This window comes from Nilaparvata lugens, chromosome 7 (assembly GCF_014356525.2).
Source record: "Nilaparvata lugens isolate BPH chromosome 7, ASM1435652v1, whole genome shotgun sequence".
Lineage (NCBI taxonomy): Eukaryota > Metazoa > Arthropoda > Insecta > Hemiptera > Delphacidae > Nilaparvata > Nilaparvata lugens.
Window position 1 is genome coordinate 60,867,162 of NC_052510.1, and position 19,817 is coordinate 60,886,978.

Consider the following 19,817-nt stretch of genomic DNA (forward strand, 5'->3'; position numbering starts at 1 on the left):
CTGAGTAATCAGCTTGAGTTAGCAAGAAATCAGCTTGAAATTTGAAACAAAAGACCTATACCATGTGATATCTTAGCTACTTATACTATTATCAGACAATGGGCCATATGAATAAAGTTGAGCATTTGCTTATACTTCTGAAATATGGAGCATTTGCTTCATTTTCTATGAATAAATGTGAGCAAAACCTTTTGCTCATGCTCATCAAAAAAATAGTTTAGCATTTGCTCAAAAGTAAAAGCTTATACTCAAAATTGTATGAATAAACTAGAGCATTTGCTCAACTTTTGAAGCAAATGCTTCAAAAAAGGTGAGTCCAGTCTAGAGCAGCTTATCACCTTTTGCTCATGGTAAAATGGCTCAACTAATTTGTATGAGGAAGAGGAAACTATACCAGATACGATCACAACCAATAGTTGAGAACTATAAAACTCTTTTTAGATTCAACCATGATATATATCACCATTATTCATACAAAAGAATAAATACCTACATAAGATAGCAGCTACCTGATATAAAGATAGCCATCAAAAAATAGGAAATAGGCATTTAAGAAGATGAGAGTGTAGACGATTATAAGAAGGCTATTGATATTATAAAAATATGCTGAAGATTATTAAAGATATGACATTTTTTCACGCTATTATTTCAAAATTCTAAACTCAACTAACCTAAAACTCTATTCATAAATAGAAAACAGAGCAGACGACGCTTCCGTGAGCTATAAAAACAAAGTAAGGCTACAAAAGCGAATCAGCTGATAAAAAATCTTTAAAATACGTGAGCATTTGCTCCAGAGTTCAGGAGCATAAGGTAAAGATTATTCATATAAAAATGAGCCAATGCTTTTGCTTCTACCTTTTGATCATGAGCAAAACCTTATTCTCCATGCTCTTGCTCATGAGCATTTGCTGTGGTTTTATTCATATGGGCCATTATCTATTAATCGTATAATAAGGCATTATTAGTAGGTATTGTCATAATGGAACGATCAATTTATCTTTGTCACAGTTGGCAGTATCATGCTTGCCTTTGTCGTGACATACAATGTGGACCAGTCTTAAGTTGGCAGCAGTGAACAGCAGATTGTAGAAGTAGGAGTTGTTCACAGCCTGCTGTTTGTTACAAGTGAGAGCGACTTCTTTGGAAGCCCACAACAGAGATGGAAGTATGGTGCGTGATCTCTCAATACTGAAAACAAAAAAACAATAGTTGACCGAACGCAGTGAGGTCTATTTTTCAACTCGGATTTTCTTTCATCTGTCTGTATGTATGTAACGCATTTACGGCCAAACGCGTAGATAGAATTCTATGAGATTTGGCAGGAATATTCCTTTTTCAACTGTGCGTCGAAGTATACACAAGGTTTTTTGAAATGTTGCATTTTAAGGATAATATGAAAGGAAAAGGAATATCCTCCATTCTCCGATATTACTATAGCCTATATATATATCCAAAGTTAGTAGACAGAAGGTTGGTCACTCATCTATAGTATTTCAGTTGAAATGCAATTGGAGTGGGGGAACTGCAGCCGTGACGTAGGCTGTAGTATAGAGTAGGCAGAATATCGCATTCTTGAAAATCATACGGTGACGTATAGTCAAATTATATAAACACAAACATTTTCTGACATGCAAGCTTTCTGTTTCTGTTTTACAATAATTATCAAAACATTCAAATAATACAAGCATTTTGCCATATAAAAGCAAAAACCCCACCTCCTAACCTTCCCTTTCAAACCCTTAAGATTTCTTCATCTTCTAGGTCGTGTTTATTGACCGAGCAAAGTGAGGTCTAAGATTCAAGTCGACGGTTTGGCATTTCTCTTAATGTTTGAATGTTTATATGTTGCGCATTTACGGCGAAACGCGTTAATAGATTTTCATGAAATTTGACAGGTATGTTCCTTTTTTAATTGCGCGTCGACGTATATACAAGGTTTTTGGAAATTTTGCATTTCAAGGATAATATAAAAGGAAAAAGGAGCCTCCTTCATACGCCAATATTAGAGTAAAAATCAGACTATAGAATTATTCATCATAAATCAGCTGACAAGTGATTACACAGATGTGTGGAGAAGCCAATCTATTGCTGTATTTCCATAAGGTCTATAGTTTCAATCAGGTACTTGTGGATGTGAATAATGCGTGAGGTCTACTGTTCACAGAACTACTAGTATTTTGTAGTTTGGCTATACATCAGCTTGTGAATTTCGGGGATGAGATATTTTGATTCTCGTAGAACATGTGCTCGATACCAGCATATGTTCAGTGCATTTAAATTTATTAAATACGATAAATTTTATCGGGATCGGTTATCGGTTTATTGCAATGCATTGGTTTATCAAGATTTTTTTATGGGTTAATCTGAAATTAAAATACCATAACGTTGTCTACTAACGCTTTTCCAGTTTCCAGCTTATTAACTTTCTCGTGTTACGTTTTTAGATTCTTGAAATCTTTCAACTTCATTTTATTCAGTTGAATGAACATGACATTTTTAACAACATCATTAGAATCGGTGCTTCATTCGCTACAAGTGTGGAGAATTTTCAAGTTCTAGGCTAATCTTGAGGGAATTAAACGACGATGTATTTGAAGATACAGTGAATAAACTGTATGCTCAGTGTGATTAGTCTATCACATTTTTACTACACGTGACGTCACGCTGGCGTTCCCCCCACCACTTCGAATCTTACACCTGTGAGTGATCAACCTTATGTCTACTAACGTTGATATAATTATATAATCTACTCTAAAGATAGGATTAATCAGACTATAGAATTATTCTCAATCAACTGACAAGTGGGATTATTCATTGCATGCATTACACAGATGTCTGTCTGGAGAAGCCGGTGAACAGGGGACACCAGATACTTGTGGATGAGAAAACTGCGTGAGGTCTATTGTTCTCAGTACTACTAGTAATGGCGACAGTAAATTTCATGATAGGTTGAAATGCATTGAGTTTTTACAGCTGATCGTATAGTTGAACCTTGGTATGCATCTATAGTGAAGTACACATTATCATGACATTATTTTATTTAACATTGGTGTTGCTAACCTTGTCTATCATTCAACGAAGCAGACAGCTCTACTCACTTTTTTAGGGCTACTGAAATTAGTCAGCCTCAACTCACACTTACGCGACTCAAGTCGAGAAGAAACTGCGACTCTAGTCACTACCTCCGTGTTAACGGAGGTAGTGCTCTAGTCTCTTCTCGACGCAGCATGTGTTTTTTAATGGTGACACTCAGACCAGTCGATTCTAGTCTCCGCGACCTCACGACTGTGAGACTGAGTCGAGCGTCAAATCGACATGTTGGTCGAGCCTCGACTTGAGTTACGTAGTACCGTGCATTTTTATGAAAGTAATGTATTATAATTTCAGATAATACAATAATAAGAATTAGATAATATATTCATAATAATTATTATACAAATTTTTACACAAGCAGAAGTGACGAATTAGATTTCATATTTTTAATAATATGAGGTTAGAAATGGAGTAGCATGGAACTGGAGTAGTGACAATGAGCAAGAAAGTCGTAAGGATCAAGAGACTGAAGGCGTACGATTTGAGTTGAGGTAGTGTGAGTTGAGCCAAACACAATAATAGCATAGAGAAACAATAGCGTAAGTAGATATCCCATGATATAATGAGTTTATGTCGCAACTTTTACTGTTATCTCAAGCCGATTACTGTCGATTTTTACTGTTTTGTTGGGGTGAGAGTGTATGAACGGCATAATATGAGAGACTACCAGTGTCACAAGGGAAAGAACTATGTGGACTTTCGGCTTGAGATAACAGTAAGAGTTGCTACATAAACTCCCTATACCATGGGATATCTATTTATGCTATTGTTTCTCTATAATAATAGTTAGCAAGTACCCTTCTATTCTATCACAACACAACCAGTCTCGATTCTTCAAGAGTCATTTTCAAGTGTAAATAAAAACATTAGTGATGATCTAAAAGGGTACTTGATAACTATTATTGTGTTTCAGATGGATACATTTTTTCTACCTCCACACTGTTGCCAAATCATTGTTTGATGACTATGAAGAAGCATGATGAACTAACAAAATATTCTATCTTAATAAAAAAGTAATTATGAACTCTTGAGAGAATATTTTTTCTTGAAGAACATATATATATTGGAGAACGAGTTGATTGGAGGTCGAGAACTCATTACGGTACATCAAGTGCTTATTTTGACCTTTTATCTCAGTATGTCGAGATCTCATAACATCAAGTTATACTTTTAAAGTAGCCCTAATGGAATAAATTATTAAATGATTAATACAAGTACGTTTCAAAAATATAAGTTTGAAACAGGAATTAGCAAGGTCTATAAATACAGGTCATGACACTCGTGTTTCTTATGGAGCGGCCATTATGTGGGGTCTTTATGGCGGTACATTTGAAATATTCCAATCTGCTCATAACAAAATCATGCATTATGCTTTTTAAAAACAATATTCTGGTTCAGATAATACGTAAATTCAGGTTTTCGATTTTTTAATAATGAAATTTCAATAATAAATGGTTCAATAATATTCATTTTTTATTATTAAAAATTGTTCTTATTCTTGTAACTTGTTATGATTCATAAGGCATTGGGACAAAAGGCAAACCTCAAAAAGAGTTTGAAGTTCCCAATTTAAAAATCAACTATTTAGTTCCTAGTTGGAATCTAAATTTATTATTATTCTGTGGGGAGAATTTATTTTACAATTCAAAGCCAAGTAATATTCCTTGAAAAATTTAACAAAATAATACATCATGTTGTTCAATCTATAATGCTAACAGCTGATAAATTTAAAAATATTGCTGAACTAGAACCCCATAAAATGGCGATTTTGCAATGCATCACGGGATTGTGTCATAATCTGTATTTATAGACCTTGGGAATTAGTACACTTGAATAACTCACCAATGATCCAGATTCCACGTTGAAAATATGATTCTAGCCTCCCGACTAGAGTACGGGTTGATGAGGTGCATTCGTCTGCCTTCGTACAAACACTTGCCGTTCTTCCACACGCCCGCGCACGCGAATTCACCCTCCTTGTTGCACATTGCACCTGTCTCGCTCCTGTCAAGGTAGCAGCCGAAGTACGCGTCTTTCCTTAACAGATCCTGAACAAATTGAAATTCAAATTTTATTTCATACATATACAGAAAATCAAAACAGAGTCTAGCATAACAAATACAATAATTCAACCAAAATTCAACAATAGATTGTAAGTGGAAATGCAATCAAACTGAACATATCAAAATTAGAAGTGAGAATCTCATTCTATATTATTATAAAATCATTCATTATTTCAATAGGGCTCCACGAAAAATTTCAAGTTTTAGTCTGAAAACATGGAAGTATAAAAACATAAGGGTCCTATGAATTATATGTGATATAGTATATTTCGCACCTAGAGCAGAAAATGAGATTTTTCCGGCTCGAAATCGGTTTTCAAGTCCGAGGACTAGAAAAGATTGAGAGCCGGAAAAACATTTTTGCCCGTGGTGCGAACGATATTTTTCGCCACACTACAGGTATTGCTGACAAAATAAATAAAGAATACTTGTTATCGTACCTATCTCTTGATTTTAGTGGTAGAAGATTTGCAGTCAGGATTTCAGATTCTTTTAAATTTTCACTTGGAATATCACGGGCGTCGTCATCTTCAATCATTTTTGAAAATTTGGAATACGCTAATCAACAATAAATAATTGAATAAAAATGATTGCGAAGCGAATGCTGAATTAGTTTGATTCGAAACTAGAACTGAAATCATGGCGACTTTGATGAAGAAAGTGCACACTCGCCCGATCTAGCGGATGGCTTATTAACTACGGACTTCCAAGCGGCTGGTAAGAGAACACCTTCTGGCCTAGACCGGAAAAGAAACCTGTTTCTTATGTCAGACGAGAGTCGTCTGCAAACAAGGTCTTTCAGATCTACGTAGGGACTGGAAAACAGCTGCTTTCTGTGCAGTGTGGCGAAAACATCATATTGACAACGAAAAAATTGAGAGATGTGAGAAATATTTCAAGAACTGTGCAATGTCAAAGCCCACAGTTCGAAACGACACCATTAATTGAATGACAAGCTATTCAAAATGACAGTTATTCTGGAGGACAGTTTAGAATGAATCTCACTAAGTATATATTTTTCGAGGCAGTTTTTTTGAGCTTTTCTTGTACCGTATGAAATCAGCCATTTCGGTCTTCATCAGAGCTGTAATTGAGTTACTGTGGTAGAAATTTATCAAACTGTGTTTCTTTTAAGCCGAAATACACTATATAACATTATGAAAAAATTGTCCAACTGTAGTATTTCAAATTTTTAAATTGTGGTTCTTCAGAGTCGAGGTAGGCCTTCACTAGATTTTATGGCTTTAAATTTAAAACTCGTGTCTTCACCATCATTTTGGTAGAGAGTTAGTGGGAAGGATATTTTTAATATTCTTTCCGAAGAATGGACATTGATATGTTCAAAGCTTCGCCAATTTATGTAAATGCATAACAATATAATTATCTATAGTTATTATATTACAAATTGCTTTTTCATATCATATACAGTTCAATAATTATTTTCTCAGTCTATATTATGTAAATTCATCTATAATTTTGCTGTATTGTAAGCTATTGTATATAAGTGTATAAGCCAGTATATATTGTAATCTACATAAATAAAGTACTCAATCAATCAATCAATCATTGTAAATTAAAGAGAGAATGTATACTATGATTTCAATACTTTTTTACCGCACTGTTAGCATATTCTGTGTTGAATTTCATTCAATTTCATAACTTATACAGTAGACATTCGCAGAATGTGAACATTTATTATAGTGGATTGTGTCAGAGTTATTACATAAACTCAATTATTTCGAACTATTTTATCTAATCTCGGGAGGGATTTAGCTCAAGGTTCGCCAATGATACGTATTTGTACTTGATGAATAAATAAAGATAAAGAAATGTCATTTTTACATTGAAAACTCTTGTTTTTACCCTTCTTGTGATTTGGCATGTAAATGATAGAAGATATAAATAATTTTTCCATAATATTTAGTTACCTTGAACGCTGAAAAAGATACCTCAACAACTTTCAGAACTGAAGCGTTATTGAGAACTTCTGGATTTTTCTTGAGATCAGATTGCGATTTATACAGATATCCTCTGATACGATCTTGGCTCCTGCGGAACATAAAAGACTCCTTTGTTTTAGCGTTGGTTTCAAGCCCTAAAACAGTAAATATTATTCTTATTATCAAGTGAACCCAGTATTCAACAGTCACCACATGATAAAACTGTAAATTTAGTGTTAAATAAAAAGACTAAAATATTGTCAAAACCACAGATTTTATTAAAAGTAGAAAGACCGGTTTCGGTTGTTACACCATTATCAATCTCTGCGAAACATCTGTGACTCTGGTAATCTCATATAATAGAGTGTAGAGATTACTATAAGTTCTTTTTCTAATTTAAAAGTATTTGAAAAATAATCAAAATGTTGAATTAAATAGTGGGAAAGAATGTATACCTACACAACAAAATAAATGGAGTGATTGAATGTTCATACAATTTCACATGAGATTCAAGAAAGTTTCACTTGAAATTCAAGACAATTTCACTTGAAATCCAATTCAATTTCACTAGGAATTGAAGCAATTGAGATTCAAGAAAGTTTCACTTGAAATTCAAGACAATTTCACTTGAAATCCAATTCAATTTTACTAGGAATTGAAGCAATTGAGATTCAAGAAAGTTTCACTTGAAATTGAAGACAATTTCACTTGAAATCCAATTCAATTTCACTAGGAATTAAAGAAATTTCAAATAAACTCAAAACTTACCAGCAAACCAATCAGGATCCTCTTCTCGGCTGCTACAGAGTGTTCTGTCACTCGACTCCTCTAAATTTTCAACAACTGAACTTAGGACTCGCAACTTCTCTTTTATTTTGTCATCGAAAAATTGCTGCACTTGTCCCGCTGCTCTCAACACGTCAATGTTTGCATGCTTTAGTACGTTGTAGATTAGATCTGCACCTGTATAACGTTAATTTATTATGTAAAAAACATTTCAATAATGGAGAGAGAAAACAGGTGCTAGCCCAAAACTCAAAACTTTGTAGATTTAGGCTCAACTCACACTTACGCGACTCAGGTCGAGAAGAGACTCGACTCTAGTCGAGAGCATGTGTTTTCAAATGGGTGATGTCGCGGAGACTAGAATCATAGAGAAACAATAGCGTGAGTAGATAACCCATGGTATTGCGCATTTATGTCGCAACTTTTACTGTTATCTCAAGCCGATTACTGTCGATTATTGTCAATTTATACTGTTTTGTAGGGGTGAGAGTGTATGAACGGCACAATTTGAGAGGCTACCAGCGTCACACAGCTTCATGGGAAAGAACTAAGTGAACTATCGGCTTGAGATAACAGTAAAAGTTGCGATACAAACGTCCTATACCATGGGATATCTACTCATGCTATCGTTTCTCTATGCTAGAATCGACTGGTCTGATTGTCACCATTTGGAAACACATGCTCTCGACTAGAGTCTAGTCTCTTCTCGACCTGAGTCGCGTAAGTGTGAGTTGAGCCTTACGCGACTCAAGGATCTTCTCGACGCAGCATGTGTTTTAAAATGGTGAAACTCAGACCAGTCGACTCTAGTCTCCGCGACCTCACGACTGTGAGACTGAGCCGAGCGTCGACTCGACATGTTGGTCGAGCCTCGACTTGAGTTGCGTAGTACCGTGCATTTTTAATGAAAGTGAGGTTATATTTTATAAAAGTGATGATCTATCATTTTAGGTGAGACTATAAGAATTAGATAAGACAATAGGTTTATAATTATTATTATTATTATTATAAAATTTGTCACATGCTGAGTAGTGACGAATTAGATCTCATATTTTTAATAAAGTATGTTTAGAAAATAGAGTAGCATTGAACTGAAGTAGTGGCAATGAGCAAGAAAGTCGTAAGGTCGAGAGACTGGAGTATCCTCGACTGGAGTCGTACAATTCGAGTCGAGGAAGTGTGAGTTGAGCCTTAGTTCATTAAATCTAACAAAGAAAAGTTCTTTATTGCCTCAATAAAATATTCCATTAGACAAGAAATGACTTCTATAATATTACCAAAGCATTTCAGTCAAAGGAAATATTAACCTGTAATGATGTTTTCCCCGGGTTTCTTGAAGATTAACACAGTATGCGATGGGAGAGTGTCAAAATATTCCTCTGAGTCGACATGTGTTCCATCGTTTAGATGGACCGTCACCTCTCCACCACTTTTTATCTGAAAACATTCATAATTTCATAAAATTGAATTAAGTTGAATTCTCTAGTTTGTATTGCGGATCATGTAGGCTACACTGTATTTTCATTTTATACAGATATCCTCTGATACGATCTTGGCTCCTGCGGACATAAAAGACTCCTTTGTTTTAGCGTTGGTTTCAAGCCCTAAAACAGTAAATATTATTCTTATTATCAGTGAACCCAGTATTCAACAGTCACCACATGATAAAACTGTAAATTTAGTGTTAAATAAAAGACTAAAATATTGTCAAAACCACAGATTTTATTAAAAGTAGAAAGACCGGTTTCGGTTGTTACACCATTATCAATCTCTGCGAAACATCTGTGACTCTGGTAATCTCATATAATAGAGTGTAGAGATTACTATAAGTTCTTTTTCTAATTGAAAAGTATTTGAAAAATCAAAATGTTAAATTAAATAGTGGAAAAGAATGTATACCTCCACAACAAAATAAATGGAGTAATTGAATGTTCATACAATTTCACTTGAGATTCAAGAAAGTTTCACTTGAAATTCAAGACAATTTCACTTGAAATCCAATTCAATTTCACTAGGAATTGAAGCAATTGAGATTCAAGAAAGTTTCACTTGAAATTCAAGACAATTTCACTTGAAATCCAATTCAATTTTACTAGGAATTGAAGCAATTGAGATTCAAGAAGTTTCACTTGAAATTGAAGACAATTTCACTTGAAATCCAATTCAATTTCACTAGGAATTAAAGAAATTTCAAATAAACTCAAAACTTACCAGCAAACCAATCAGGATCCTCTTCTCGGCTGCTACAGAGTGTTCTGTCACTCGACTCCTCTAAATTTTCAACAACTGAACTTAGGACTCGCAACTTCTCTTTTATTTTGTCATCGAAAAATTGCTGCACTTGTCCCGCTGCTCTCAACACGTCAATGTTTGCATGTTTCAGTACGTTGTAGATTAGATCTGCGCCTGTATAACATTCATTTATTATGTAAAAACATTTCAATAATGGAGAGAAAAAACAGGTGCTAGCCCAAAACTCAAAACTTTGTAGATTTAGGCTCAACTCTCACTTACGCGACTCAGGTCGAGAAGTGACTCGACTCTAGTCGAGAGCATGTGTTTCAAATGGGTGACGTCGCGGAGACTAGAATCATAGAGAAACAATAGCGTGAGTAGATATCCCATGGTATAGGGCATTTATGTCGCAGCTTTTACTGTTATCTCAAGCCGATTACTGTCGATTATTGTCAATTTTACTGTTTTGTTGGGGTGAGAGTGTATGAACGGCACAATTTGAGAGACTACCAGCGTCACACAGCTGCATGGGAAAGAACTACGTGAACTATCGGCTTGAGTTAACAGTAAACGTTTCGACATAAACGCCCTATACCATGGGATATCTACTCATGCTATCGTTTCTCTATGCTAGAATCGACTGGTCTGAGTGTCACCATTTAGAAACACATGCTCTCGACTAGAGTCGAGTCTCTTCTCGACCTGAGTCGCGTAAGTGTGAGTTGAGCCTTACGCGACTCAAGTATCTTCTCGACGCAGCATGTGTTTTAAAATGGTGAAACTCAGACCAGTCGACTCTAGTCTCCGCGACCTCACGACTGTGAGACTGAGCCGAGCGTCGACTCGACATGTTGGTCGAGCCCTCGACTTGAGTTGCGTAGTACCGTGCATTTTTAATGAAAGTGAGGTTATATTTTATAAAAGTGATGATCTATCATTTTAGGTGAGACTATAAGAATTAGATAAGACAATAGGTTTATAATTATTATTATTATTATTATAAAATTTGTCACATGCTGAGTAGTGACGAATTAGATCTCATATTTTTAATAAAGTATGTTTAGAAAATAGAGTAGCATTGAACTGAAGTAGTGGCAATGAGCAAGAAAGTCGTAAGGTCGAGAGACTGGAGTATCCTCGACTGGAGTCGTACAATTCGAGTCGAGGAAGTGTGAGTTGAGCCTTAGTTCATTAAATCTAACAAAGAAAAGTTCTTTATTGCCTCAATAAAATATTCCATTAGACAAGAAATGACTTCTATAATATTACCAAAGCATTTCAGTCAAAGGAAATATTAACCTGTAATGATGTTTTCCCCGGGTTTCTTGAAGATTAACACAGTCTGCGATGGAAGAGTGTCAAAATATTCCTCTGAGTCGACATGTGTTCCATCGTTCAGATGGACAGTCACCTCTCCACCACTTTTTATCTGAAAAAAATCATAATTTCATGAAATTGAATTAAGTTGAATTCTGTAGTTTGTATTGCGGATCATGTAGGCTACACTGTATTTTCATTTTATACAGTATATGACGAGCTTATACATATTTAGTAGAATGTTCTGGTAGATAAAAAATCTTGAATATATTTTTTATCAATCACTGGCGTCTCACTTTTTATCTGAAAACATTCATAATTTCATAAAATTGAATTGAGTTGAATTCTCTAGTTTGTATTGCGGATCATGTAGGCTACACTGTATTTTTATGTTATACAGGGTGATTTATAATTATGGTAAAATAATTTAATACGTGATAGTAGAGGTAAAAATAAGAAAAAAAGTTCCTATAAACATATATCCATAAACGCTTCATTAGCGAGCTGTACAGAGTGAAAGATTTCGCCCGGAATTCAGTTCCTCTGTTGAAATACACCGATGCTAAATTGTTTGGGGACTAGTTTTTGAAAAACTCATGCTGGATTCATATGGGAAAATATCTGAAGAATTGAATAAAACTAGTCTGGAAGCTGTAGTGTGAGTAGTTTTTGAGAAAAAAGTTGAAATATGCAAAGAATCCAAGTAGAAAAACACAGACTTCTACGTTTGATGCCCAATAACTTCCTTTAATGATCAGTAAACAAATAATTTTTCGCAATAAAAAATGTAGAGAATTTAATTCTGAAAAGAATGACGTAAGCTGTGTAAACTAAATTTAAATAAAAGTTGGATAAAATGTATTCTTATGTAGTACATTACACACCAAAAATTTGCTGTTTTATGAGGAGAGAACTAATAATTCATAGGTTGTAGCTGATTGCAAATAAAATATTCGGTTTTTTATGGACTAGTTTTATTCAATTTTTCAGATATTTTTCCATATGAATCTAGCATAAGTTTTTCAAAAACTAGTCCCCAAACAATTCAGCATCGGTGTATTTCACCAGAGGAACTGAATTCCGGGCGAAATCTTTCACCCTGTATAGCTCGCTAATGAAGCATTTATGGATATATGTTTATAGGAACTTTTTTTCTTATTTTCACCTCTACTATCACGTATTAAATTATTTTACCATAATTATGAATCACTCTGTATATGACGAGATTATACATTTAGTAAAATGTTCTGTCAAATAAATAATCTTGAATATATTTTGTTATCAATCACTGGCGTCTCAGCCTGGTTTTCTAATTTAATGCAAGTCTTGGTTGAGATTTTTAAATTAGCGTCAACACATAGTAGAGCGGCGAAGATAGGTTTAAGCTTGAAAGTGATGAATGTAATCAATCATGCATTAGGGCTAGGCCATACAAGTGTTTATTAAGACGAGTCGGCAGGGCAGAAAGCTCTCCGATTGAATAATTCTTGATTATCCAGCTTCCCGAATTAGCTGATTCCTGTATTTAGCTTCCCAATCAGCAAATCGGAGAGCTTCCTAACCTGCCGACTCGTCTGAATAACGCCTGAAAACACTCGTGTGGCCTCGTCCTTATTTTCAACACTCTCAAGTTTAAAGCTCCATTGTGTTTTACTCTTTTCCCGACCATCGCTGGGAAACCAAAATCAGGCGTCTTGACTGTGTTCCCAGTCTAATAAGTGCCATAAGAACTAATGCTACGGGACCCTTTTTTATACCAAGAGTGGGGGGAATGAAGGAATGACAGTCTCACTAAGGCCTTTTTACCTTGTTATGTTAGAACACCATGCAGGGAAATCAGTGGACACCAGAGATGTCTGTGTGAAAAGCAATCTGGGACACCAATTTTGTCCGAACTGATGTCCCAAGAGAGACACCAGCTGTGACACCAATGGTGTCCGTGCTGGTGTACCGAGGCATATAACACTGATAGAAAAAGTAATGATTTAAAGCAGTACCTATTCAACTTACGTTAAGCTTTTTGCTTCCTTTGATTATGATATCTTCTAGAGAGCTACTAGCAATGCCAATCAGCTTTTTACGATCTACATCGGTTACCTTGAAACCCTTTAGGTTAACCTGAAAAATAATATTTTCATTTAAAAACCCTGAATTGAAAAAATAAACAAAATAAAATGTATCACAATATTGTATGATATCATACATTATACAAACCTTGTTCAATGTTTTTTTATGTTCAATCTTTTTTCTAGTCATCTCGAATTAAAAGCACTTGTTGAATTGAAATATCAATATCCTATGATAAAATTTGAAGTAATGAGTCAAGCTATTTAGAAACATAGAATTAATATCAAAACTATTAATCACTAAATACAATAATAAATTAAAAAACACTTATTTAAAATCATTGTGATTAGTGAGGTTATAAAACTCATAACAAAACAAAGAGTATGTCGATGTTTCAAGATCGATATCAGAGACACATTATCTGTGAGAATCGATATTCTGCGAGTATCGATGTTTGAAAAATGATTTTCCTACATCGATGTTTTTCAATCGATATCCGAAATTTTATATTTTTTAAATGGCTGCAGGTACTAGAATTAAGAATTATATTTTGCCCAGGCTACACTCTTGCCAAGTCGCTTGCCAACACGAGTTCGTCTTGCCATATGCACTGCAACGTAACCAGAAGACGAGCGAGGGAGCAACTCGCCTTCGCTCATCTCAACATTATATCAATGCCGCTTCCACACTCTCGCCAAGTGCCTACAAATGACGAGTATGGATGGCTTCTATGCTAGCGCTCGCCTTCATTTTTGTCGAAACCAGGCAAGCGAAGGCGAGTGGCCAACCGAGCATCCACAAATTTATATCCTATTCAGGCACTCGTCACATTGCAGTGTGGATGGCAAGACCAACGTGGCCAAGCTTACCAGTTTGGATGCGACTTGAAAAGAGTGTGGACTGAATTAAAAAATCGGAGGAAAGACATGGCGAGAGGTGGCATAGTAGTGCAGGTATCCACACTCTCGCGCTCATCATACATCTGTCCTTCGTCATTGACCAGCTTCCTGGATGGACGGCGTCTTTTTATATTCAGACCTAATTTGGTTGTTGTTGATTGTAAAAATGTTTACAAAACTTGTCAAACATCAACGTTTTAAAGCTTAAAAATGGATCGAGATGGTCGGTCGGATTCTAAATCACTTGAATCAAATTGAAGACTTGTCCGCCTCAAAGTATTCAGCCACTGAGTAGAATGGCATCCAACGCAGCCAGGCTCTAATCCTTCCACCAAAACTTGGAGTGATCCGTGGTCTAGTGGATAGAGTGCCTGCGTAGCAGCATAGAGATCCTGGGTTCAAACCCTCTCAATACCAAAAGTTTTTTAACCAGATCACTCCCGTGTTATCGGATGGGCACGTTAAACTGTCGGTCCCGGCTGAAGTATGAGAGTCGTAAGGCCCATTGACGGCTTAAATTATATATTCAGGCGGTGTGACCTTCCCGCAAGGGACTCCCCACCAACAAAAGCCATACGAATTTACTTTTACTATTTATTTACTTTCTGTCATCCAGATTGTACGCACTTGGCGTACACAAGTTTGCCGCCGGCATTGAAGGTGCGTCATTTTGCTTGGGGGTGGTGTGACACCCCTGAGATATTCGAAGAAATGTACTGAATTTTGGACATTTTTTGAAATGCCTCAATAATTATAGAAGATATAAACTTGAAACCAGTTGCATTTTTTCATAAAAACTAGTCATGATAGGGGTAACTCTAACAAAAAATCTGGTGTGGCGCACTCACACAACCTTCCTTGCCGTTATGAGAATTGATCACCTGACGCTAGTGTTCCCGCGCATCACAAGTCTACTATTCAAAGATTTGAGCCAGCTGGTGACAGGACAATAGCGCTGCAGACACACGAAGTCTGCTATCTCTACATAGTGAATGATTTATTAGAATCAACAGTTGCCAACAGTTTACAATTGAATAATCTTATTTTCTCTAATTTCGAGCTTATTTTCAATTTTAGGTGAAAATGCTACTGAACATTAATTGTAGAGATTTTTATGCTCAATCTTTTCCACTTGAAATTTTTTGTTTAAATTGTATCTGAAGCCTGATAATTGGGAATCTAAAATCAAACTTTGCATAGATGGTGCAGTGCACCTGAAATTTTTACAGATATGAGACTTGTGGCAGTTGATAGAGCTTATAAATGACTTTTCTAGGTATGAATTTGATCAAAATCGTTGGAGCCGTTTTCGAGAAAATCGCGAAAAACCCTGTTTTTGACAACATTTTTGCCATTTCAGCCGCCATCTTGAATTGCATTTGATCGAAATTGTTCGTGTCGGATCCTTATAGTGTAAGGACCTTAAGTTCCAAATTTCAAGTCATTCCGTTAATTGGGAGATGAGATATCGTGTACACAGACGCACATACACTCATACACACACACACACATACAGACCAATACCCAAAAACCACTTTTTTGGACTCAGGAGACCTTGAAACGTATAGAAATTTAGAAATTGGGGTACCTTAATTTTTTTCGGAAAGCAATACTTTCGTTACCTATGGTAATAGGGCAAGGAAAGTAAAAATGAAACAAGTTTTAAATAATCCACTTTATTTTTATTATCACATACCGTAATTCAACAGAAGTAGTAATAATAACACAATAAATAAAACCGTACAAGTTTAAACCTTCGACTAAAAAATATTCTCATCTTCAAACTAGACTGAAGTTTCTACTTCAAGTGACAGGCTATTAGCACAGATCATTATTCTGAAGAAAATAATAGGATGATTTCAATTGAAAACCCATCACTTAACAATAAATTATGCCATAGCTACATCAAATTCACCGGGTTAGGTTCTAACTCACACTGAGCAAAGTGCCCTATATGGTTACACCCGATGTCAAAGGTACAGTATTTATAAACGATTATCAAGAACAGTCTTAACAAAGCACGTTTTATTGCTGACCAACCAATAACAGGATCCAATCATAATCGTTAAATTAATATTCAGTATTGAGAATTATAAGAATAAAGCTGTATTTACACCAAAGTTATTAACAAAATGTTAATAACTTAATCCGTTTAGATTCTATTAGAATGAACATAATCTTTATCATACGCATGATGAACAAATGAGTTTGTAAAGTTCCGTTCAATCTAATAGAATCTATAAGGATTAAGTTTCAATTTATTAACATTTTGTTAATATAATAACTTAGTTTTAAACGCAGCTTAAGAATTGATAAAAGATTATAAAGAACAGTCTTAGCAAAGCCCGTTTTATTGCTAAGCAACCAATAAAAGAAACCGCAATAATAGTTAAACTACTAAAATAGTTCTGGTTTGTTATGTTCACAAAAGCTTACTTAGCTGAAACAGTGTTGTTAAAATCGTTTATAAAAACAACCCACAGTCTCCAATCTACTGAAGTGGACATAGTAATGTTATCATTATTCCCAGTATTAAATGTTACAAATTCAAGTCACGATATGGGTGTAATCCCAAATTTACTGTAGACACAGTGGACATAGTAATGGCATAAATTATTCCCAGTATTGAGTGCCGGTTGCACAAAAGCCGGTTGAATTTTAACTGTCATTAATTTCACGAGAACCAATCAGAGAAGCAGTATTTTCTAAAAGACGCCTTTTTCTCTGATTGGTTCTCGGGAAATTAATCATGGTTAAAATCCGATTGTTTTTTATATTAACCGTGATTAATTTCACGAGAACCAATCAGAGAAGCCGTCTTTTTTAAGAGGCCTCTGATTGGTTCTCATGAAATTAATCACGGTTAAAATTTAACCGACTTTTGTGCAACCGGGTCTTGATGTTACAAACTCAAGTCCACTCTAAGTAGACACAGTAATGACACCATTACTCTCAGCACCCAGCTTAATTTTCTCCACACCCAGTCCAAAAATATCGGCCACCCTCTGTTTAGTGGCGCCCTCGGTATCCAACAACAAGTCGCCCAGGGGGTTCTCCAAAAACAGCGCCGCCTTCCTAGCACCGCACTCCAAATTCACAAACTTGGTCGGCTTATTCGAATTTTGGCGCGCCGCGCTGCCATTGGTCGAATTTTGGAGGGAAGCCGGGCCATTGGTTGGCCGCGCGTAGATCACAGTCGACGCGATTTTTGACATGGACGCCTGAGTTAGCTGTTTTCCGGCGCTGTCTAATAAAGTGATGGAGCGACCCTGCAGGCCGAACAGTGTCCTAACTTCGTCGGTCAGCTGTTGCAGTGTCAGCACATTTTCGCCGACTGGGTTCTCGAGCAGGATTGAGCCGCTATCGCCTGTCAAACCGAGGCCTGGACTTAGACCACCGGTCAGACTAACGCTGACATACCTGAAAGGAAAACAATAAAATTAAACAGTTGTTTTAGAGTTTAAAGGGAATATGTAAAGCTACGAGTATCATTGTGTACGTTCTGTGTACAGTAAATTGTTCCAGTTCCAATCGTAAATAATTGTTCCATCACGTCACTAGTGCAAAATTTTCCCATGGAACGCCATTTCAAAAGAGTTGGTTCAAGCTTTTCGCGCGCACATATAAAGTTGATTTACCCTAAAATGTGTCGTTTACTAGCTACGTGAACGAAGAAAGGCTGTTTACAAACCTACCGTGTAGAATAGTGTAAATTTCTTTTATTCCATTACTCCCAAATTTTCTTTCGAGAAAAATTCACTTTTTGTGTAGTTGAGAAGTTGATATTTTGGTAATTATTCATATTGAATGAAAAAGACTAAGAAATTGTCAAAAAACACTGATTTATTGATAATTAGGAAGACCGGTTTCGATTATTACATCACTGTCAATCTCTGATAAACTAAAATTGAGTTTTAGATTATCAGAGATTGACAATGGTGTAATAACCGAAACCGGTTTTTCTAATTATCAATAAATCAGTGGTTTTTTGACAATTTCTTAGTCTTTTTCATTCAACGAGAAAAATTCATTTAATGAATGGTTATCAAACATCATATTGTTGGTTATGTATTCTATGCTATGGCACAAAGTAGGAGAACATCCTCTTCTCTGTGGCTATGGTAAACAAACTATCAGCGCATGCGCAAAGAAGCAAGCAGACACAATAATCGACCAATGAGAGCTCAGATAGTTGGAACCTGTTGGAACTGTACCAGGTCGGACAATTTACCACACTTCGACTGTGGGCCAGAAAGTTGGAGCTGGAACAGGATTCTGGAACAGAATCTGTCAAAATGCCTCCCATGGAACGTGGAACTTTTTACTTGGTAAATTGTGAATCGGACAATTTAACACATTCCATGTACACAGAACGGGCCCAATATCACTCCTTATATTATTTTTGTAAATTAAGCTGGCCACTGACGAGCGTTCCAACAAGCCAATACGCCACACAGAATGTCCTCCGATTGGCTGATTCTCAACCAATCATGGAAGACTTGTGGCTTGTTGGAATCAGGACTTCCAACATACCGGACCTGCGCCTACAAAAAAATGGTCGCCGTAGTTGGTGGCCGGCATTAATATTTTAAACGGGAACTAGACGAACTGAGATTTCGACAAACTGAGACCCTCCCAAGCAGCTGATTAGTGATGTCTTTTAAGTGGTAATTCCTGTAATTACACCAACTACGGTGGTCATTTTTTTCAAGGCTCGGATCCGATAGTTTAAAGGCGGGCCTATACAGTGGATCACAATACAGCTGAAGATGTTTTGATAGAACAGTGGATTTTCAATTATGAGGGTTTCACAACATCAATACATATTCAACAAATTTTATAAATAAGATTCAATTCGATGTTGACGATCTGCTTTGCCCGTCTATGTGAAAATTATATTCTGTTAATTGACCGAGCGAAGTGAGGTCTAAGATTCAAGTCGACGGTTTGGCATTTCTTTTAATGTTTATATGTTTTTATGTTGCGCATTTACGGCGAAACGCGGTAATAGATTTTCATGAAATTTGACAGGTATGTTCCTTTTTAAATTGCGCGTCCACGTATATACAAGGTTTTTGGAAATTTTGCATTTCAAAGATAATATAAAAGGAAAAAGGAGCCTCCTTCATACGCCAATATTACCGTAAAAATCAGACTATAGAATTATTCATCATAAATCAGCTGTCTAGTGGACTATAATACTACCCGTTCAAAAACATCGAACATCTTGAAAATGTATCTTTCCATCAACGTTAGTAGACAGTTGACTATAATACTACCCGTTCAAAAACATCGAACATCTTGAAAATTGTATCTTTCCATCAACGTTGTAGACAGTTGCAGCCAGACCTGATAACAGCGCTCACACTCACATTCCGGGACGTTACGTCACGGTACGATAGGATAGAAATCTC

At 35.9% G+C, this 19,817-nt stretch overlaps 2 protein-coding genes across 4 annotated transcripts in view; both read right to left on the reverse strand.

The window, feature by feature from the left end:
• Positions 1 to 646: 646 nt before the first annotated feature.
• LOC111051259 (DNA fragmentation factor subunit beta) lies at positions 647 to 13,899 on the reverse strand. 3 transcript variants are annotated; one of them, XM_039433288.1, is made up of 7 exons: positions 13,652 to 13,899; positions 13,448 to 13,555; positions 11,420 to 11,549; positions 7,868 to 8,062; positions 7,088 to 7,254; positions 4,939 to 5,144; positions 647 to 1,191 (listed from the first exon to the last, which is right to left on the reverse strand). In XM_039433288.1, exons 1-7 carry the CDS (start codon positions 13,691 to 13,693, stop codon positions 978 to 980), a joined length of 1,062 nt encoding a protein of 353 aa, XP_039289222.1. In that variant the 5' UTR covers positions 13,694 to 13,899; the 3' UTR covers positions 647 to 977. The 3 variants fall into 3 exon arrangements, with proteins under 3 accessions (XP_039289222.1, XP_039289223.1, XP_022193421.2); XM_039433289.1 differs by lacking the exon at positions 11,420 to 11,549 and adding an exon at positions 9,193 to 9,322 and having other exon boundaries at positions 13,652 to 13,889; XM_022337729.2 differs by lacking the exon at positions 7,868 to 8,062 and adding an exon at positions 10,097 to 10,291 and having other exon boundaries at positions 13,652 to 13,889.
• A 2,170-nt stretch (positions 13,900 to 16,069) lies between these two features.
• LOC111051261 (isoleucine--tRNA ligase, cytoplasmic) overlaps positions 16,070 to 19,817 on the reverse strand; it is an 88,979-nt gene continuing 85,231 nt past the window's right edge. The window contains exon 20 of the mRNA XM_039433290.1: positions 16,070 to 17,823. Within this exon, the coding sequence (XP_039289224.1) occupies positions 17,325 to 17,823 (499 nt within the window). The 3' untranslated portion in view covers positions 16,070 to 17,324. The remainder of the gene's footprint in view (positions 17,824 to 19,817) is intronic.